Source organism: Oryzias latipes, chromosome 5 (assembly GCF_053564925.1).
Source record: "Oryzias latipes strain Hd-rR chromosome 5, Olatipes_Hd-rR_3.1".
NCBI lineage: Eukaryota > Metazoa > Chordata > Actinopteri > Beloniformes > Adrianichthyidae > Oryzias > Oryzias latipes.
The window spans coordinates 14,616,280-14,638,520 of NC_136241.1; the positions used below are offsets into that span (position 1 = coordinate 14,616,280).

The following is a 22,241-nucleotide window of genomic DNA, read 5'->3' on the forward strand; positions in this document are numbered from 1 at the left end:
GTAAGCCCCTGGATCCTATTTAAATTCAAATCTGACATTAATTCTACAATTCCAAATGGTATCTGCCCCTTTCTTTCAGCAAAAGCCACAGACTGAATTTTTAATAGTGAATTTGTTAAAGCATTTGCTGTAGGTAAGTGCTTTGTCAGATGTTTTTCAATCTTTTTATGGGGTTTGTTGCATTTCAAAGTGGCAGCCACATCCCAAATTTTCACTTCAGCTAATAACTTTTAACTGGACACTTTATCTTTTGTCTTCCACTTTAGTTACTACTTTGTCGAAGTATGAAATGCCTTCACCAGAATCAATTTTCCTCTTTTCTTGAGAAGTTGTTAAAGATGGATTATGGATTTTATGCACATCATTATCAGGCTTTGTTTCCCTCAAGTTACACCACAGGCTGATTTTAAGTATTTTATTTTGCTTGGAAAAAACAATCTTGCTTATAATGGTACACTTTCGGAAGGTGGTCAGAAACAGGCATGTGGATAAGTACAACATATTTAACATTGTGTTAAAAAGGCCATGCTGCTGCTAAGACTCTGCTGAAAATGAATGGCTGTTCTATGTCAGAAATGAAATCTACTATATAAAAGAAGGAAAATGTCCCAGTTTTCCAACTACAATTTCCAAAACAGATAGCAAAATGTAATAACTAAAAAATTACGGGTTTAACGATTCATTTTAACAACTTCTGACAATTCATATCAGAATTTGTGGTTGATGATACGATTTATAGTGGATATTAGTCCATTTTGAACAATCCCATTCAAGCTCTAGAGTCAGTTACTGCCATTATCAAATGACACACAGACTTTTACTTAGTCACTAATTTGATGATTAGGTGTTTGGCTAAGTCAACCAGAATCCTGCAGCAGCTGGTGAGGGGACAGACATGGTTGATGTTCAGTGGAGCGACATTACAGACGCTTAGACTGCAATGATGAGCTGCTGTTAAGCAAAGTTCAGAAAAGAAAAGAAGAAGAGACACTTCTGGTAAAAAAAAAATGTCTGGGGTAAATCAATGGAAATCAAGAGGATAAAAAAAAGATGCAAGCAACATTAGGCAGGAAAATGGACGTGGGAGGAGAGTGGATAAAAAAATGATAGGAAGTGTGTGCACGATGTGCGAGTATGTTCTTGCATCAGGTGTGGCGTGTGTGATTGGGTGTTACTGTTGGTAACCAGGCAGGGATGGACCTTGTCTCGTGGGGATGTGGGGGGAGCGCCTTAATCAGCTATGAGTACGACCAGAGAATAACACAGACACTGACAGAATCTTGAGCTAAGGGAACTCTGCCTCGCTGCCAGGACGAAACAAAACAAGCCTGGCCAACAAATTTAGCTCGAATACTGTCAACACTGCTGCTCAAGCCGCCAGTGGGAATCCTTTTTGTTCCTCCCAGGACTTCACATGGATTGTAGGAACTTAAAGAGGACTTCAGAAAATGATCCAAAGAAACGCTTAAATGAGAAGTTTTACTTCTTTTTCAAACAGAATTGCAGACTGAACTGCCTCGAAGGTAAATAGATCACCGTTTTAATTTTGTATATGCTATTTACATATGTAAGTCTTTAACATGGTCATACGCCTTTGCTTTCATCTCCTGGTTCAATGAGAGACATTGATGCTATTCTAGATTATGCACTTGGGTTGTAGACTCAGACTCCTCAGAGTTTGTCAGGAAAGAGGTCTTCTTTAAAAACAAACATAAGTGGAGACATTTTTAAGTAGATCACAAGTGAAATCAATAACATTAGTTCTAGTCTCAACAGGCTTAATTGAGGAAGTATAATGTACACAGCATGAGGAAAAATACTAATATTTGGCTTAAAAAATACAGGAGAAAAATGAAACGGCATGGGAACAAAAATACTTTTTGCTGCTTTATTTTTACACTGTGTACATTATATCCTCTATTTTTATAATGCGATTGAAAAATAGAGGAACTTTGTATCAACGTTCTCTAGTGCTTTTATGACATAATACATAGTGTAAGCCAAACTTATACAAGCATAGCACACTTTTACAAAAAAAAATACATTGGGAATTTAATGTATAAAAATAGGACAGAAGGTAAAAAGAAAAATCAAGATCCACAACAAAACTAAGACTGAACTAACGAAACAATAATCTTACCAAAACACAGCATCAAAGTCCATTTATGCAGTGCAATGTAAATGATTAACATAAAAAAGCGGAAGGAAATTGGTTTCCTAAACACAATAAAATTAGAGTAGAAAGCAAAAACATTTAAAAATTAAATAGTAAAGCTTAATAAAAAAAAGGAACCTTCACCTAACTTAATAAACATCGAATTCCAGGAATTATCAGGACAGAATTTAGCAAGAAAAACACAAAACTGCAGCATGACAATTACTGATGGAGCAATGGAGAAACATGATGTAATACTTCATTTCCAATACTAGTAATCTCAATGGTTGCATGTCAGCACTTACTGTATATACTGATAATGGAATAAGCATCTCTCAAGCATAAGAACAGATGAATATTAAACTTCCACAAATATTTGCTGTTAGTCAAGTAAGGGTTAATGGCCGACGAAGTGTGCGTTTATTACTTTTTAACGCACGCCGTGGAAGCCTGAACCGTCCGACGTGATGCGGAGGACGGTTGCTTCTGCGAAGTGCGTTAAAAGGTAATAAACAAACACTTCGAAGGCCATTAACCCGCTTATACCATGGTCACTTACAAAAAAATATATTTTTAATCAGTTTTAGCACTTTATTCTTGTTTTTTGTTCAGTTTAGATCACTTTTTCACAAAAAGCGGACTATTTTTTATGTGGTGCTGCGCGTTGTCATGACTACAAGTTCAAGTGCGGAGCGGAAGAAAGTAGGATCATATGGTCATCGTCATGATAAGTGCACCTCTTACCGCTCGTTATTGTCCAGATGATGAAGCAAAGTGTGATAAAGAAACAAATACACAAGTAGCTTCCAAAATTTTACTATAACAAATCTCTAACAATAAATCTGAACATTAGCTGTCAACGAAAAAAACAAAAACGGTTTTATTAATTAATAAGTTATTTTACATCGAGCTTGTTAACTTTGAACCGAGCAAAAAAATCGGGCTTAGGAAGACAGAATTGTTTATTTAAAATTAAATTCAACATTGCCATTAATTGTAAAATTTGAAAGAGATACTGGCATGTCCATCATATTGCTGTTCGAAGGACAGATATTTAGTTTTTGTGAACCCTGACCACTGCTGGTGGCGACGTTGCGGGACGACAGAATGTTGCTCCATTCTCGTCTTTCCTGGAGTGACGGAGCCCAGTAAGCCTGCAGGCTGCTTTCACAGCGGTGCCCCGTCACAGACATGATCTGGCGTGATTCCAGACCGGCGTCTGAGAGTCGACCCACAGCCGTGCTCCACAGACTGTGATTTGTGTAAATCTGCGATAGACCCACCTTAAAAAACAAAACAAAAAAAACAATCATAAACACGCAGGTTATTTACAAAAGCAGGAGAGGAGTTTGACAAAAAAATAGGGCTATGTAGATCGATGTACAGACCTCTTCACTAATTTTTTTTAGCATTGCTCCCAGGTAGTTGACACCCATCGGTTCCCTGGAGTACCAAACCTCCAATGCTGCGGTGTCAGAGCGCTTCGGATGCAGATAAAAAGATTTTGCATCTGGGGGACGTTTAGAGATGTATTTCTTGAAACTTTGTATTGGGCACAGAGGATCCCCGGGTCTTGCAAACATAAAACCTCTTAGGTTTTGCTTGTGTGGGTCGTTTGGAGTTTTGTGATTTTTAGTGTCCAGATTATGCGATAGGCTAAGGTATTCCACGCCTTCCTCGTCTCTGTGGATGCTAAAAGATGCCATTGTCAGCTCACGACACCCCTCCCTCCCACGTCGAGCCAAACACAGGAATACGAGGATGGTGAGGGCTGGTGTCTTTCCCACTCTTTCTGTAGCTGGTGTCTTTCCCACTCTTTCTGTAGCTGGTGTCTTTCCCACTCTTTCTGTAGCGCTTCATTATGGACTTAAAAACCGCATTGCTGCTCTTGAAGACAGTGTCGCTTATGATGTTGACGTCTCTTACATGGCGATTGATGCGGGCTCTCAAGCTCCCCAGACTGGCAACACTGTACTCTCCTCCATCCTTAGTGGACTGAACAGACGCATAAAAAAGCCGCAGACTCTCATTGAGAGTGGTGGCAGTGTAATTTTCAAAGTTGATGTCCATGTATTTTTGAACCAGGAAGTCTCGAAATATATTAACTGCCCATTTCGTGATTTTCTTTGTGTTTACCTCGTCCATCTTCCAAAAAGTTCAATTCTTCCGGTGTCACTTCATTGTGTCTCCTCTCCCTCTTTTGATGTTCTTGTCTCTCTTTCTCTGTGGCTGCATCCCAGTCATCAAAATTATCAAAGTCACCGAACAAGTTAAAAGAAACAACGAAATCACTCATGTCTTTTTTCTGGCTCTTGGTAAACTGTGAAATAACGTATTTCGACGTATGCTTTAAGTTTTATCCTAGCGCAGTGATATGTGACCGGAACTTCTTTTTTCACCATGCGGTTATCAGATTTTAATGCACACCCAGCAGCCAAACAGAATCGAGTATTCAACCGGACCATGGTATATGCTTTACTTAACACAGGGGTCTGGAACCTATGGTTCGCGAGCCATATATGGCTCTTTTGATGGTCGCATGTGGCTCGCAGACAAATCTTTAATTATACTTTTTTTTATCCTTAGTCCAGTCCTTCTCGGGCGCGATGCCATGCCAGAGGCGCGCAGTATTAGCGGTGCTTGGAGAGAAAAATCTGCGCCAGCACTATCAGTTTACTATTATCTATTATTTCACAGAGTTTGTACCAGCCTGAAACCTGTGAATTGCCGTGCCTAAAACTGCGCGCTCCCGTCTCTGAGAAAGAGTGCGCAGTTGCGGGGATGGGATGTGTGACAACGAAAGCAGAGGGTGGGGCAGGCAGCAAGGGGAATCACGCAGGGATTGTAAAAACGTAAAACCCGCTGCCCGTCACTCACTGCAGCATGTGAGTGTGTGTTTGGCTCCAGGTCTGCATGTGAGCCGTCTTTCTCACATGTACAAAACATTCATACCAACCAACGATCACGTTTAAAGTCTCAACGCCTGCATGAAGCAGAAACTCACCACCGATCAACCGGACTAAACCATCAGCAAAACTACTACGAGAAATACTCATCATTTATTAGCAACAGCATAACGATGTTATTAAAAAGAATCCACAGAGTTATCATACTTTAAAAATGTTGAAATTACATCAAATGCACACATTCACTTGTATATTTAGTTTTAAACATTGTCGCGGACTGAGTTGGATGACTGTCGGACCACGTTAAAAGTTCTGGAGTTCAATGAACGCATCAAGTAGAGATCTGATTGGCTCTCAGTTCTGTCGCTCAGCCTGTTGTTAGGTAATTTGGACCATTGGGGCTCAGCTATGGGCCAAATAAGGGAAATGGGAGGGCTGGAGCGGGAGCAGGGGAATATAAAGTTGGGAGAAACGCTCTCGTCTCAGCTGAGGAATTGAGGAGTTGATGAATTAATTGTACAGCGTTTGTTGCGGTCTACAGTAATCAGAATAAAACACCTTAAAAGAGGTTAAGTCTTCGTGCCACAGTGTGGGAAAGGGAAACTACATTATTGTATGGCTCTTTCGAAATTACTTTTAAAAATATGTGGCGTTTATGGCTCTCTTGGCCAAAAAGGTTCCCGACCCCTGACTTAACAGCATATGTAAAATATATTGTTCAGTTTTTTTTACAATTTAATTGATTTAACCCACATATAACCATGAAAGTCCTGTTGAAAGTATAAAACCTCGTGTTTAATGGGAGTCCTGGCTAAGCGGTAGCAGATACAAATCACTTACTGCTGATAAAGATGTGGCTGCCACATGTTTACTGAAGTGTAATACAAGAAATTGATGTTCCAAAAATACAAGCTCATTGTTTGAAATATAAATCCTTAGAAATTAGTCTACATATTTTGAAATATCCAATATTATAGAATGCGCTGATTTAGAATCCTGGTTGATAACAGATTCTCAAAGTAGAATCTGCCAAAATGTATATAGGCAGAATTGTAGTAGGTTTAGGGGATGTCATCTGGACTTGGTTTTTAAAGTTAGAAGACGTTTCACCTCTTATCCAAGAGGCTTTGTCAATTCTGAATAAGCTGGTCGAAGAGCTGGTATATATGCACTCATGGGGGAGGAGTCAGACCTGAAACTGGATGGTATTGTCAACTTAACCTACATGGTTTCGGGTCGTTAAGAGTCCTTTGTCCTCAGCTGGGGGTTGGGGTATGTTTGCAAAATCTTGTGAATTCCTAACATGATGCTCTGAGAGATTAAGTCATCGACAAGCCTCTATATTACAGACTGTACCCGGGTAATACCATTCCATGCATTTATGGCCTTCACAAGATTTTGCAAACAAAGTCAAACATCTTCAGCTGGATTCTGACGAGACGATGGTGTTTTATGATGTAACTTCCCCCTTCACCTGGATTCCCACCACCAAGGCAGTGATTTCAGTGAGGAAGAGATTACTTCAGGATCTCAGTTACAAGACAGAACAAATCTGACACCAGACTCAACTCCACATATTTCCAATTCAGGGGAAACTTCTACAGGCAGAGGCACGGCTGAGCTATGGGCTCTCCAATCTCGCCCATTGTGCCCAATTTGTACATGGAAAAAGACAAGAGAAGAGCCCTGGACTCTTTCCCAGGTACTACTCCAAGCCACTGGTTCAGATATGTGGACGACACTTGGATCAAGATCAAAATCCAGGAAGTGGAGACTTTCACAGATCATATCAACGCAGTCGACAAGAACATCAAGTTCACCAGGGAAGACACAAAGGACAACACCCTAGCCTTTCTAGACTGTGCTGTGGTCATTGGAGAGGACAGACAGCTCCAGGTTGAAGTGTACAGGAAGCCTACTCACACAGATCAGTACCTGTTATTTGACTCAAACCACCCCTTACAGCTCAAACTAGGCGTTATCAGGACACTACAACACAGAGCCCAGGAGGTGCCCACAAGCTCTGACAGAAAGAAGAAAGAAGAGCAACATATCCGCCAAGCCCTCCGAACCTGTGGATATCCCAACATACAGAAAAACAAGACAAGAAGGAACAAGAGCCGAAAGGGAACATTATTTCAATTCTGTATATCTCAGGCCTGTCTGAAAAACTTAAAAGGATTTTCAAACAACATAACATCCCAGTTCATCTCAAACCAGTTAATACTCTCAGACAAAAACTGGTTCATCCAAAGGACAAAATTTCCAGCTACAAACAGAGTAATGTTGTGTACTCTATCCACTGCAAAGAGAACTGCAGGGAACATTATATAGGAGAAACCAAACAACCTCTACGCAAGCGGCTTTACCAACATCGCAGAGCCAACCCAAGTGGACCTGAGTCTGCAGTACATCTCCACCTGAAGGCCACAAACCACTCGTTCGAGGACAGTGAAGTCCGAATTCTAGCCAGAGAGAAAGGATGGTTTGAGCAAAGAGTGAAAGAAGCCATCTTTGTCAAGAAGGATAAACCTTCTCTTAATAAGAATGGTGGTCTCAGGTTTATTCTTCCATCCATCTACGGCAGTGTTTTAAAACCTAAATAAACCAAACCAGTTCCACCTGGGTGGTTAATAGCTGAAAGAGATGACCAGTTTGGGGAAGGAGTCACTGGCTCCCCAATCCCCAGCTGAGGACAAAGGACTCTTAACGACCCGAAACCATGTAGGCTAAGTTGACAATGCCACCCAGTTTCAGGTCTGACACCTCCCCCATGAGCGCATATATACCAGCTCTTCGATCAGCTAATTCAGAATTGACAATGCCTCTTGGATAAGAGGTGAAACGTCTTTTAACTTTAAAAACCAAGTCCAGATGACATCCCCTAAACCTACTACAATGGAACCAACCTGGATGAATGAGAGTCTTCATAGACATATAGGCAGAATTAGATTTCTTTCTAGAAACTAAAAATGAAAGTATGTGGAAGATAAATATGACCAACATTAACTCAAGAGACTTGTATTATTATAATACTTACACAATTACACAGTTTAAAAGTGTACCGGTACGACTTCTTCTCTCTTAACCAGACTTAAACATTGAGTTAAACAGTATAGAAAAGAAGAAACTGCAGGGAGAATATATGAGTAATTTTACTACAACAATTGCAAACCAACTTTTCTAAATACGGTCGCAGATCAATGGGTCAGCACATATCTGCTCAATTACAACACCAGGCTTTAGTATATTTATATTTATTGCTGGTGGGTAGTGGCTCTGCAACATCAACCACGAAACATTTAGTGGATTTATGATTCACACAAATACTATTTTTGCCTAAAAGGATCTGATTAAACAAACAACCAAGAAATCCAAAAAAATTTTAAATTAAGCAGGACGCTTTTAACATTTTTAATATGCTAATATCATGATATTGGTTATTAAAATGATAGATGGACCTATTTATAATTGAACATGTGTTGTTCCATCTTTACAAGGTCAGTTCAAGAACAAGATACAAACCCTAATAATATCATATTTCTATAGAAAAAATTAAGGAAAATGTTTTCTTGTCTAAAGAGCTTGTTTGGCTATTAAAAATATAGCTGTTCCCCCCTCCCCCTACTAGGTTGGTCAGATCACAACCTGGTTCATATTTTACCCGTCTATAAACCTGTGGTGAAACGATAACCTCCAACTACAAGATCTGTGAGAAGATGGACAGAAGAGGCCAGTGAGGAACTGAGGGACTGTTTTGAGACCACAGACTGGGAGGTGCTGTGCGGATCGCACGAGGACATTGACAGTCTGACACACTGCATTACAGACTCCAACAATAAACCACGCTGTCATCTACTTGATGCACAGAACCCTGCTACACCTGGAGGAACCTGGAAGTACTGTTAGAATCATGTTCTTCGACTTCTCCAGCGCCTTCAACACCATTCAACCATCACTGCTCAGGGGAAAGCTGGAAGGTGCTGAGGCTGACCTTGTGGATTGTTGACTACCTCACCAACAGACCACAGTATGTGAGGCTCCAAGACTACGTTTCTGCCCAGGTGGTCTGCAGCACGGGGCCCCACAAGGGACAGTGCTCTCTCCTTTTCCTTTCACACTCTAAACATCTGACTTCCACCATGACTCAAACCTGCCATATCCAGAAGTTCTCCGATGACACAACCATCGTTGGACACGTGTTAGAAGGAAATGATCTGGAATATAAGAAGGTGATCAAGAACTTTGTGGACTGGTGGAAACTCAATCATCTTCACATCAATGCCACCAAAACGAAGGAGATGGTGGTTGAATTCCGCAAAAAGGCTTCTCAGTCTCCTCCAGTGGTCATTCAGGGACTGGACATCGAGAGGGTGGATGTGTATAAGTACCTGGGTTTTCACATCAACAATAAACTGGACTGGTCAGATAACACAAGGGTCCTGCACAAGAAGGGCCAGAGTCGCCTCCACCACCTGAGGAGACTGAGATCCTTTGGTGTGTGTAGGCCACTACTCAAGACCTTCTATGAGACTGTCGTTGCATCAGCAACTTTCTATGCTGTGGTCTGCTGGTGTGGAGGAATTAATGAAAAGGACAAAAAGAAACTGGACAAGCTGGTCAAGAGATCTAGCTCTGTCCTGGGCGGTTCCCTGGACTCAGTGGACTCTGTAGGTGAGAGGAGGATGCTGACCAAGCTGTCCAGCATCCAGAACAACCCCTCTCACCCCCTGTATGCAACGGTGAAGACCATGAGTAGCCCGTTCAGCCAGAGACTGCTGCACCCCCCCAGTGCAAAAAGGAACATTACCGGAGGTCCTTCGTCCCAACAGCAGTCAGACTGTTCAACAACACGGTCTAAGGACTGCTGAAACCGCTGTTGCTATTTATTACCCTATTTAACTTGTTATTTATGATGTGTACTTTTACTTCCACTTTGTATTATTACTATTTTATTCTTACTCATTGCAACTTTGCTTTTTGTCTTTTTCTAACTGCTATATTTCTTGTTTTGGCTGCTGTGACAACTGAATTTCCCTCCGGGGATCAATAAGTCCTATCTTATCTTATCTTATCTTATCTTATCTTACTACTACAGGAAAAAACTTAACTGACAGGAATTATCCCAGATAAGAGTTTTTGTGAACTAGATTTCATAGCCTAAGCTACTAAAACTGGTTTCATCAATCAGACATAGCCTACATATTGAACTCATTTTAGTATTCCTAAAGGCTCTGAAAGAACTTTGCAACTAACTGAACCAAATCTCTTTTTCACAGGAGCTCTTTCTGAGGCGGTGCTGGAGTATTACGGACAGACAGGACTATTATGTACCAGTTTGTAGGAAAAAAATGCAGCTTCTTGCTTTGCCTAGGAATAAGCATAATTATAGTTTCATTTATCTATTTCAAAACTAGAATCCCAACTGACCTAAAGCCGCTGCAGAGTTCTGACTGCAGAAACTTTTCCAATGAATGTAGGCCCATTCTGAACGGCCTAGAAACAGCTGTACAATGGTATCGGCGCGACTGCCATGTACGTCTCTGATTCTGCATTTGTGTTTTTAATTTGTTAAATTAAATGCAAATAAACATTTTGATCCAATCTCTGATGTAACTACTAATACCCTGGAGATGAATGAACTCATGCTTTAGCCATAAGATTTCAGGATAACACACGCTGAATGCATTGGCAACAAGAACAATCTAATCCTATTGCAGAAATGTCAACTAAAACACTGATTTAAATTTGTTTAATGCTTAACTCTGGGTTCCTAAAACAACAGCTAGATAGACCTTGTCTTGTTTACGTGGAAGACCACGTAAACTGACGGAGAGGGGTCAGCGGATGTTGAAGCGTATAGTGCAACAGAGCACCAAACTTCATGTGACCTTCAGATTAGTACAAGTATAGTATGCAGAGAGCTGAATAGAATGGGTTTCCATGGCCGAGCAGCTGCATCCAAGCCACATGTCACCAAGCGTGAGATGCAGTGGTGTAAAGCACACCGCCACTGGACTCTAGAGCAGTGGAGACGCGTTCTCAGGAGTGATGAATCACTCTTTTCCATCTGGTAATCTGATGGATAGGTCTGGGTTAGGAGGTTGCCAGGAGAACGGTACATTTGGGACAGCATTGGTCCAAGTGTAAAATTTGGTGCAGGAGGAATTGTGGTGTGGGGTTATTTTCAGGACTTGATCTTGGCCCCTTAGTTACAGTGAAAGGAAATCTGAATGTTTCAGGATACCAAAAAATTTTGGACAATTCCATGCTCCCAACCTTGTAGGAACAGTTTGAAACAGGGTCCGTCTAACATGATTGTGCACAAGTGCACAAAGCAAGGTCAATAAAGACATGAATGACAGAGTCTGGTGTGGATTACCTTGACTGGCCTGCACAGAGTCATGTCCTAAATTGGGATGAATTAGAGTGGAGACTAAGAGCCAGGCATTCTCCAACAGCATCAGTGTGTGACCTCACCAATCCACTTTTAGAAGAATGGTCCAAAATTCCTATAAATTTAACCCTCAACCTTATGGACAGCCTTTCCAGAAGAGTTTAAGCTGTAGTACCTGCAAAAGGTGGACTGACATCATACTGAACTCTATGGGTTAGGAATGGGATGGCACCACAGTTTATATGCAAGTCAAGGCAGGTGAGCCAGTAGTTTTGTCGATACAGAGTAGGATGGAAGACAATCATCTCGCGACTGGTATGTTTAAAATCCTAAAAGCAAATGTTGATTAGGCCTTAGTCACTACACCCTTATGGGTGGATACAGGCGATTGATCAAGCACAGTAAAAATAAAAGGTTATGCAAAATAATGTTTTAATGACATTGGGATTCATTTTTTCTGTTTTCGTCAACAGGTGGAAAACTACATCCTAAAAGACAATCGGACGTGTTCAGAATTAATCAGAGACTTGCACTTTATTACTAGACCCCTGAGTCAAGAAGAAGAGGACTATCCCTTAGCTTTCATTATGACTATTCACAAAGATCTGGAGATGTTTGTGCGTACACTACGAGCTATTTACATGCCCCAAAATGTGTACTGCATTCATATTGATGCTAAGGCTCCATTGGAGTACAAACAAGACGTGAGGGGGTTAGTCAGTTGTTATGAAAATATATTCCTTTCCAGTCAAAGTGAAACAGTGACCTATGGTGGCTATTCTCGCCTGCAAGCTGACTTGAACTGCATGAAAGATCTAATCAGGTCGAACGTAGGCTGGAAGAAGGTTGTGAATTTGTGTGGACAGGATTTCCCCATTAAGAGCAACCTGGAACTTGTTCAGCACATGCAGAGCAAAGAGTGGAGGGACAAAAACCTTACACCTGGGGTCAAACAGCCAGCGCACATCAGATCCAGGACAGAATTCCAGCATCAGGAGATTGTAGGATCCCACGTCATTCAAAAAGGAGAGAAGAAGAAACCACCTCCAGATAATCTGCAAATTTATTTTGGAACAGCGTACTATGCTTTAACAAGGGCGTTTGTAGACTTTGTTTTGAAAAGCCCGATAGCCCTCAACCTCTTGAAGTGGTCCAGAGACACCTACAGTCCAGACGAGCATTATTGGGTGACACTTAATCATCTCAAAGGTAAGATTTTGACAATACAACATCCTACTACTGATTTTAAATTATTGTACCAAGCATGAATTGTAATCTTCTTTATTTAACTATCTTTACATAATGATAAAATGATGAAACCCTAGAGGAGCATTTATGAGGGATTGTATGACTCTTTGACACCACCTGTCCTATGACTCAACACCATTCTAGGGACAATTAGCAATACTCCCGGCATACTTGCATCAAATAAAGTATAATAGAAATGCCTGCACAATACCATAGAACATAGAATTTGGGGACTTCTGTAATCTTAATGAACTAAAAAATTGAAATGATTTCATGCCATGTGTTAGACAAGTGACATTTCTGAGGCAAGTGATTCAGATACACCTCAGAAATCTGTACTTTTTTTGTAAAGGAGCTCCAGGCAGCCGTGTTGATGGCGGTTGGGAAGGAAACATCCGAGCAATAAAGTGGAGTGATCAAGAAGGAACAGCTCACCAAGGTTGCAAAGGTAAAGCATATAAGATCTCACAACAACTAGTTAATGAGTAACAACTGAATTATAAAGACTAGATTGTTTTAGAAATGTTTGAAATGGTAGTAATATCTCAAAAAAAAATGTTTCCAGTCCTTTATCCGTTTGACCGGAAAGATTTCATGTGTACACTTGTTTGAATTATGTAGGACTGCATTTTATAATCATGAAGTCCAATTATTTATAAAACTTGCATGCAACACAAACTGCCATCCATCCATGTTTTTAACCCGCTACATACTTTATGGTGTAACGGGGTTGCCAAAGTCAGCTGACTGTTGGGCGAAGGCGGGGTACACCTCGGACAGGTTGCCAGTCTGTCCCAGTGCAACACTAACTTTTCCATTTATTTAAGAGCAAACAGACAAATAAAAGCAAACAAAACCATCGTGCACAGATTTAAGTCATAAAATATAAAGCCTAAAGTCCAGGTTAACCGCTGTCTCTATTTTCAAGGACACTACGTTAGAGACATCTGCGTTTACGGAATGGGGGACATCGAGTGGATCATCAACAACAACAACATGTTTGCCAATAAGTTTGAAAGTAATGCCTATCCTGAGGCCTTGGACTGTTTGGAACAGTGGCATAGGAGCAAAGTGCTCAACCAGGCAAAGATTCCATTTCAACCATCGTGGGTTCTGGCGATAACAGAGAAATTAAGCACCAGCGATGACTTCAACAGCACTACAGTGACATGACATGTCTGCGAATATAAGCAAGTCATTACATATCATTTGTCCTCTCTCTAAAACATATAACATGTTTCAATTAGGCCTGCATAAGTAATCGCAAACTTATCGTTATTGCGATTTCAAGCTGTGCAATACCCATATCGCAAAAGTCAGCGAAAATTGCAATAAATGGTAAACCTTAAATGTGCTAAAACAAACTTATGGCAAATTGAACTATTTAATGAATTGAATAAATCCCTTTATGCATTTGACCAATCAGACCGAGCCCTTCACATTGTTGACCAATCAGATGGAGCTTCTATGTTATATGTGACCCTCCTAATTAGAAACAGGTCATTTGGAGAATAATTTAAGGTATTTTGACTCTTGTTTAAATTAAACTTTTGCAGGGAAATGGAAATGTTTTTGTTGTTTTTGGTATTTGTTCATTTATCGCAAGTTATATCGTCATCATACTTTTACATGCCGTAAATGTGGAATACATATACTTTAAAGATGTTTTTAAATGCCTATACATATATTTATGTATATACTGCTAAGATGTTTACCTATTGTGGAATAAACTAAAGTTAAAATAGTTATTTTAAACATGATGTCCAGTTAAGACACGCCAATACCTTCATGTCTGTAGAGTTTAGTGTGTTCAAAGTAGGGCTGCATGATTTGAGGAAAACTTGCGAATTATGATATTAAGGATCAAAATTGTGATGACAATATAATATTTATATTTACATAACATGGTGTCTGCTACCTAAGCTCAGAAGATGAGCAAGCTCTTTTTACCCTCGATTTTGTCTCTTTGGCTGAAAGTTTATAATTATAATCATTTTAACAATAATTTATACTTTATTTTTTTTATTTTTTAGCATTGGTTATTTTTTTTTATTTTTTTTTACCATAGTAAGATTTGTGAATTTATGGCTGAGGATCTCCTGAAACTGTAAAATAAACTGTAACGTTTATCTGCTGACAGTCCATATTATTTTATGCTGCACAAGTTTATGGAATAGATTAACAGCAATAATAAGCATGAAAACGATGGCTCACCAAAGTAAACACAATGTATTTAGCAAAAGGAGCATTTTTAACTTTTATGTTAATTTTTTACAGCATCATATTTTTAAGAACTCCTGTGCGTTTGTTCAAAGTTTTAAAAAAATTACTCCTGAAAAAATGCAATTTTCTCTTTATATTTAAACATTTATTGATGAAAATGAAACAACAGTTCAGATACAAATCTAAATTGTAATAAACTGTAACTTCAAGCTGAACGAGTCGAGCTCTGACATTTTTTCTGCAGGAGACATTTTAAACACGCTGGCCGCTACACTAACATAAATAAATACAAAACCCTGTTTTATTTTAGTGGATTTGCTGCTCCTTCTGAGTCTGAGAGAAACGGACAAGAAAGTTTGAAAACGGCAGAATACCGTTCAAACAGAACCAATACAAAGTCCAAAGTCCATGTTTACCTCCAAGCACCGTCATCACGAGACAGAGATACCTGATTGGTTGGAATCTAGACCAATCAGACGGCTGTTTGATGGAAGCTTTGTCACACTAAACTGAAGCTTCTGTGAGAAAAATCAAAGATTAATTTAAATACAAGTCAACATCACTTAAATTGCACTCCAAATCCCCCTCGCCTACATAGGAGGCAGGCCTAAAACATCAAAGGGATCCATCCGATCGGTCAACAACGTAAAGTGGTCCACATGATTGGTCAAATGCATAAAGGGATATTTTTGATCCGTACAATACTTCAAGCTGCCATAAGATCGTTTAAGCACATTTTAAGCAACCATCATTGCAATTTTTGCTATCTTTTGCAATACTCGTATTGAACAGCTTGATATGGAGATAACAATAAATCTGCGATTTACTGTGCAGGCCTAGTCAAAAGTATTAACAACACAATTAAGCAAAGTCATCCTTGAGTTTCCTATTTACTGTGGTTTGGCGGGGCGGCCGTGGTGCAGCGGTAGGGCGGTCGACCCATGATTGTAACATTGCAGGTTCCCGCCTTGCACACCCATGAGTCGAAGCGTCCTTGGGCAGGCGGGCGCCTGTGTTTGGCAGCGGAACCGCCACCAGTGTGTGATTGTGTGAGTGCATGTGTGTGTGACTGGGTGAATGGGTCTGTGACTGTAAAGCGCTTTGTCTTTGTAGGAAGAAAGGCGTTGTACAAGTATACGCCATTTACCATTTGTCGAAGGCACTATCCCAGGAGCACTAATCTGAGCAGAGGTAGCCACATCACTCTCATCAGCCACCTTTGTCATCTCATCCAAGATAGGAAGCTATCAAAATAGAGCAGCAAAGCAATACAAGGAGACCAACCAGAGTTGTTGTGTTCTGTGTTGATATAATAGACAGAACATCAGTGTGGAAAGAGGCAAAGGCCTCTGTCCACACTGATGTTATTCAATGCTTTAGTCTTCACTTTTAGTGACAGATGAGTTCTGGGAACCTGTTCCACCTACATCAATGAGATGTGGGAATGTACATATGCATTACAAATGCATCTTCCTCACTTATGAATAAACAACACACAGCCAAAGACTTAATCACAGCTGCCCTTACAGGGGAATATGGACTGTCTGCGGTTAAAATGATCAAACATGTATGACATACGCAAAATATCAAATGCATAGACCACTCTGTGAGCATGTAGAGCCAAAATGTTCACGCACTTTTTTTGTTCCAATTTTTATGACGTCCCTTAAGGTGGCACCACAAGCCTCAAAGTAACTACAAGAAACACCTGAGCTTCTAAAAGACTTCTAAGAAAATAAGTCACCGCTCCTCTCTACAATCCTCCTACAACGGATCTGGACAACCCAAAAATCTGTGGGACCCCGTACGGGTCAACCCTTCCATACGGGTGCATGTGACGCTCCATGTGAGTGGTAACGTACCAGGCAGCTGTGGTCAGACGCCACATTCTGGTTGACAATTAAAGTTTAGCAATCCATAAACATTATTTTGTGTGGTAAAGATGGAAAATTTGGATCGGGCTGGATCTAATCCCCATTACATCTTTTCCTCCTCAGACTTTTTCTTTAAGCTGCAGTTCTTCGTTTTTGTTCAGGGTTATATTGGTGGGTCTGGGTGGGTGAAGGGAGGAATCTGGTGAGGGAGGGGTGCCAATTTTGTGTGAGTGTCAATTGTTTTTTTTTTAAACTATTTTTCATATTTTATGGCTATTTTATTTCCTTTTATGTAAAGAGCTTTGTATATTCAGTCGGAATGAAAGACGCTACACAAATAAATAAAGTTTGAGTTTGAGTTTGAAAAGGAGAAGAGACAGGATCCATGAAACTGTCTTAAAGACCCACTTCAAGGAAAAGTGTATTTTTGGTGTTTTTAACATTGTTCTCATAAATGGAGGAGGTAATAAAAAGAAATTGGCTTCAAATTACAATTCTGTGCATTTTTTTATCATGGTGAATCAGAAGCAGACAAAAAATAATACTGAACAAAACCTTATAGATGAGACAGAGAAATTACAGTGAGCCACAAGCTCCCTGCTCAGCTCCATTCTGATGCATCCGCGTCCAGACAACTAGATCTATGTACATCTTCATTTTCCTCGTCTGAGCTGGTATAGGCTCTAAAGTGTACGGCTGGATTGCTCCAGTATGGTCATCATTTTTGTTGCACCAATGATGTTAGGTTGGGGTTGTGAGGGACTGACTGTAAGCTAGTAAGAGAGAGAGTATAAACAGATGGATCATGGGAAGGAGGCGGGCTTACTCTGTGCCAACAGTCCCGCCCACAACTCAAGACACGAATTTCTAATGAACTGCTGCTGCTGCTCTACAAAAACTATTTCATAAGAAATGACACAGGTTTTTGATTTAGGTGAAACACTGCATATTCAAAACTAAAAGACCACTGGGAACGCCTTTAAAATAGATCAAAAGATGATCAGTGGGACTTTAAAATATTTAAGTGACATTAACCCCAAAGTTAGCTGAGTAAATCCCAATGATTTTAGTCTAGTCCTGTAAACAACTATTAAAAGCAACTACATACACATTCTTATCAGTCTTTACTTGTTTTTATTACAAATCTAAAGATCAAAGGTAAAAGTGGAATCTTTGACCAGTCTAACCACAGCAGGGAGGACTGGAAAAAAACCTTTCTATGATGAATTTTGGTGGAAATTCTAGAGTCCAGCCAACAAAAATTAATATTTTATCTAAAGATCAAACTTTGAGGCTTGTATAGCCAGCAGTAAGACATCTAAAAATAAAGTCAATACTAGAAAAAGTATCTCTGGTTTTAAGTTCTATTCAAAACACAATAAAAACATTTAAAAAAAAACACACAACAAGGTTTGTCTGCAACATTTTTTAATAGAAGGGACACTTAATCATCCACTGCCTAAAACCTAAAAAATAGCCTGTGCGTGGGAAATCACAACCACAGCCTTGATGCTGCTTATAACAGAGGAGAGCCCAAAATAATCTGAAGCTTCTTCTCATTTCAGAATAAACTAGAAAGAAAACAGAAACAAGCCAAGCTAGAGACAGTAAAACCTAAGTAATACCACAGAACTGAGCATATAGGTGATTACAATCTGATGTTTATATTGAAGTAGTGCTTCCCACAGAACAACACAATCATTTTTAAGGACACAGTGGCCCTATCAGCTCAAGTTTACTTTCCTCAGCCTCGTCGAGCCAGTTTGGTATGGAAGCGATTGTGTAGCATAAATAAAAAGAAAAGTCAAAACCAGAAATGCTTTTTCATTTTCAAAATTAAGCTGCATTTTTTTGACTCAAAATTAAAATGAAAAAGCAATCCACCAAAATGCTTTTTCATTTCCTTCCTCAACACTGCTTATTCTGTCACTTAATTAAAATGATAATGAAAATGGTATTTGACATTTCATTTTCAAAATGTTTTCTGGTAAATGTGTAGCATAATTCATTTAAAAAATGTCTAATTTGACAATTAAAATGGATTAATAGAAATGCTTTTTAATTTTCAAAATGAAGCTGGATCAAATGACTCAAAATTAAAATGAAAAAGCAACACTTCAAAATGCTTTTTCCTTTTCTACTTCAACACAGCTATTTCTGTCACTTCATTAAAAAGATAGTGAAAATAGTATTTGACATTTCATTTTCAAAAAGTTATCTGGTAAATGTACAGCATAATCAAAAAATGCAGCTTCATTTTGAAAATGAAAAAGCATTTCTGGTTTTGACTTTTCTTTTTATTTATGCTTCACAATCGCTTCCATAGTTTGGACAAACGGTTCAACAGCTTGGTGTAACAATAGAAACCTTTTTTTCAGGTCTTTACCGGTTTATCTTTGATGTTCAAAATATATCTATAGTTGCTTAACAATAAAGTATATAATGTTAAGTATTCCAAATATACTTGATATCTTAGGAAAATTAAAGAAAACTGCCATGTTTAGGTATTTTTATTCTATGGGAAAAATAAAACACACTGTGGGATACTGTTTTAGACAATAAATGTGATTTTTCTGAAATCCACTTGGGCATCGAGTATTGTGTCACATTTTTTTTTAAATAAAAATATAAAGGAGGCCAAATGCACTACAATAGAAGCCTAGCATGATTCTTTGAAATTGGACATACCGGTAGTTACTAAGAAATACCCCAGAGGAAGGAGCTTAGTAGAAGGACTTACCTTGTGACAGATTTCTGTCTTGACCTCCTTCAGGGCTCTTTCTGAAAACACACAGCCACAGGTCTGCAGGTAACAGAACCTACAATTTTAGAACAAAAAGGTTTTAGAAAAATTCTTCAAAGTAAGTTCACTGATTCATAAAGCCACCAGTCATTGTCAAAGGTAAGTAAAAAATAAAATAAAATAAACTAGCCATGGTTCTAGAAGTGCTTCCTTGCATTTCACCCTTGCAAATGTCAAGACAAACAGAGCAGCTTAAACTGGCAGGGTTCAACTAAACATGTGTCCTCTGAGTGTGCGTAACCCCTAACAACAACGACTTCAGCATTGGGTCTCTCAGCAGATTTAACCAGAAGATATTCAATAACTGCATCCTTGTTATAAAGCCTGAGAGACAATCCAGACAAAAGTGTTAAGAGTAGAATGTCTTTGTATAAGTTAAATTTAAAATTATAATTTTATCTTAAATACTTGTGCATGTATTTGTAAAAGAAGTTAACAAAACAAAAAAAAAAGTCAAAAGCATTATTTATTTTAATGAATTAATTTTGGATTATATACGGTATTTTTGATCTTTTACACAAGGTAACTATTACGTTTATTTAGAAAAATAGATCTCATATCCTACAAGTGTGGTGCTATAATTGAGCACAAACACCAGAAGTTCAATTGAATGTATTTGTGAAGCTAAAATTGGTTCTAAACCAACATATTAAATGTTTCTTTTTTAACCAAACCAAAGATGACATTTCGAATCTACTGTAATGGGCAAAGAAACATTCTCACACTTCATCAGGGGATATGGGGAAAATGTCAAATTGATATTAATAACGAACATCAAATTTAAGATTTAGACACATTTTCATCTGCAGTACCCTGGCAGGTTGATGTTATTATTGAAGAAATAAAAGTGACTATAGGAAGAAACTTAGAAAATTAAAGGGTAAAAGACAAAAGACAAAATACAAATAGAAGTAAAGTATAAAACTAAACAAAATATAATATTTTAAAATCAGTTTCTGTTTAGTAATACCATTTCATGACTCATTTTATAGCAGGATTCGACAGGTCTAAGAACAGATGAGTAGGCAAATGACCAAATACTAGCGACACAGTGATTTATGGGATAGAATCATTCATTCTATGTAGATTTACCTGCCAAGCTCGCAAGACATAATCCAGGTGTGAAAACAGCGTGAGTTTCGTGTCGATCATCTGTTCTTCGGCTGCACCGCGCGGTAAAAGTTGTGAGGTGAAAGCTAAAAGGTCCACCTGGCCCACTGAGTTTCCACGGTTGAAGGAAAATAGCATTTGTCAGAAAATCTTGTCCCCCTTTTCCTCCCCACGCGCCGGGCTGTGCTGTGAGAGTGGGCGAAGTTGCTGCATAAGAAACTTGACTCCCTCTTTTGGACAAAACAGCCACGTTCAGTCTCATTGGTCCAAAAGTGAACACTGTATTTTATCAACACTGCCACCTCAGGTGGGCGTGACCCACCAAGTCTCAGATGAGGCAACCACAATGCTGATTGGTGGAACCGTCGTCCAATCAGAACTCTGTGCGTCTCGCCGACAGTCAAAGCAGCGGCTTCAGAAAACGAACCAATCCAGCGGCAAGATGGCGGACCACGAGCATACAGTGTTCTAAACTGCTTCCCTTGAAGAAAAGATCTACAGAAACACTGCAGATATTGTAACCATCAAAGAAGTGGTGGAAGGCTTGGATCATCAGGTTAAAAAAAGCGAGGCAAGGATGCAAGAGGTGAATCACAGATTTTCAGATCTGGAGATGAAGACCGATGAGATGGAACGGTACAATCGCAGGTGGAATCTGAAGATGTTCAACCTTCATGAATCCACAAATGAAACAACGGAGGAAACAAGAGGAAAAGTTTTTGAGGTTTTTGCCCAGATAGCTCCAGAAGAAAGGCAGAAATTTGGCTTTCTCATTGACACAGTGCATCGCGTGGGACAGCGTAAAGATGAAAGCAGGCCTCGACCAGTCATCATTCAATTCACAATGCAAGTCTTCAGGCAGAAAATCTGGAGGGCGTCAAAGGATGTTGCAGTCATGAAGGTAAAGAAGCTTCGCATCGCCGAAGATCTGACCTTTCGTGAAAGGCAGAACAGGGGAAAGATCTGGCCATTGGTGGAAAAAGCTCGGAAAGAAGGGAAGAAAGCCACCTGGAGAAGACAGGATGCCATCATCGATGGAAAGAGAGTTTCAGCTGAAAATCTAAAAAACTGATTGATGTAACTTTAAAGGTCGGTGATTAAGAAATATTCCCTTTGCAACAGTCATTTGTTGACTTAGAATTTACCTTATGAAGGCATGTCAAACTTTCGATAAGTTTTTGTTTCCAACTTATCCCTAAAGCTAGGTAAGTTGGTATAGAATTGTTATATGTTCTTAGTTCTTCTTTTCAAGTTCTGTGTTCTATAAGCTATGACTGATTTTAAGTTTAACTCTTTAAAAATAACTTCTTTAAATGTTAGGGGACTACGTGATACAACCAAGAGAAAAGCATTATTTCTTTTTCTTAGAAGAACTGGCGGAAATATTTTTCTGTTGCAAGAAACTCACTCTTGTGAGTTGGATGAAAAAGTTTGGAAATCTCAGTGGGGTGATCAGTATTTTTTCTCTCATGCTTCTCATCATTCTGCAGGTGTTTCAATAGTCTTTAACAAATTTACTGGCGAT

At 39.3% G+C, this 22,241-nt stretch overlaps 1 protein-coding gene and 1 long non-coding RNA gene across 7 annotated transcripts in view; one reads left to right on the forward strand and one right to left on the reverse strand.

Annotated features, from left to right (window-relative positions):
- The window catches only part of LOC144992154 (uncharacterized), a 71,797-nt gene extending 52,147 nt beyond the window's left edge, over positions 1–19,650 (reverse strand). The window contains exon 1 of one of the 3 annotated variants that reach the window (XR_013656013.1): positions 19,544–19,650. This is a non-coding gene — a long non-coding RNA (uncharacterized LOC144992154). The remainder of the gene's footprint in view (positions 1–19,543) is intronic. The other 2 variants (XR_013656014.1, XR_013656015.1) reach the window with 2 other exon arrangements.
- On the forward strand, positions 1,076–19,418 carry LOC144992144 (putative beta-1,3-galactosyl-O-glycosyl-glycoprotein beta-1,6-N-acetylglucosaminyltransferase 7). 4 transcript variants are annotated; one of them, XM_078947164.1, is made up of 5 exons: positions 1,076–1,523; positions 10,341–10,596; positions 11,932–12,667; positions 13,059–13,154; positions 13,635–19,418. In XM_078947164.1, exons 2-5 carry the CDS (start codon positions 10,390–10,392, stop codon positions 13,877–13,879), a joined length of 1,284 nt encoding a protein of 427 aa, XP_078803290.1. In that variant the 5' UTR covers positions 1,076–1,523; positions 10,341–10,389; the 3' UTR covers positions 13,880–19,418. The 4 variants fall into 4 exon arrangements, with proteins under 4 accessions (XP_078803290.1, XP_078803292.1, XP_078803293.1 ...); XM_078947167.1 differs by lacking the exon at positions 1,076–1,523 and having other exon boundaries at positions 10,373–10,391; positions 10,479–10,596; XM_078947166.1 differs by lacking the exon at positions 10,341–10,596.
- Positions 19,651–22,241: the final 2,591 nt, after the last annotated feature.

Bases quoted from the DNA above. Each gene is read 5' to 3' on its own strand.
- LOC144992144 (XM_078947164.1), top strand. From the start codon at position 10,390: ATGTACCAGTTTGTAGGAAAAAAATGCAGCTTCTTGCTTTGCCTAGGA. The intron at 10,597-11,931 runs GTACGTCTCTGA...TTTCGTCAACAG, and splicing joins GGTATCGGCGCGACTGCCAT to GTGGAAAACTACATCCTAAA. The intron at 12,668-13,058 runs GTAAGATTTTGA...TTTTTTGTAAAG, and splicing joins GACACTTAATCATCTCAAAG to GAGCTCCAGGCAGCCGTGTT.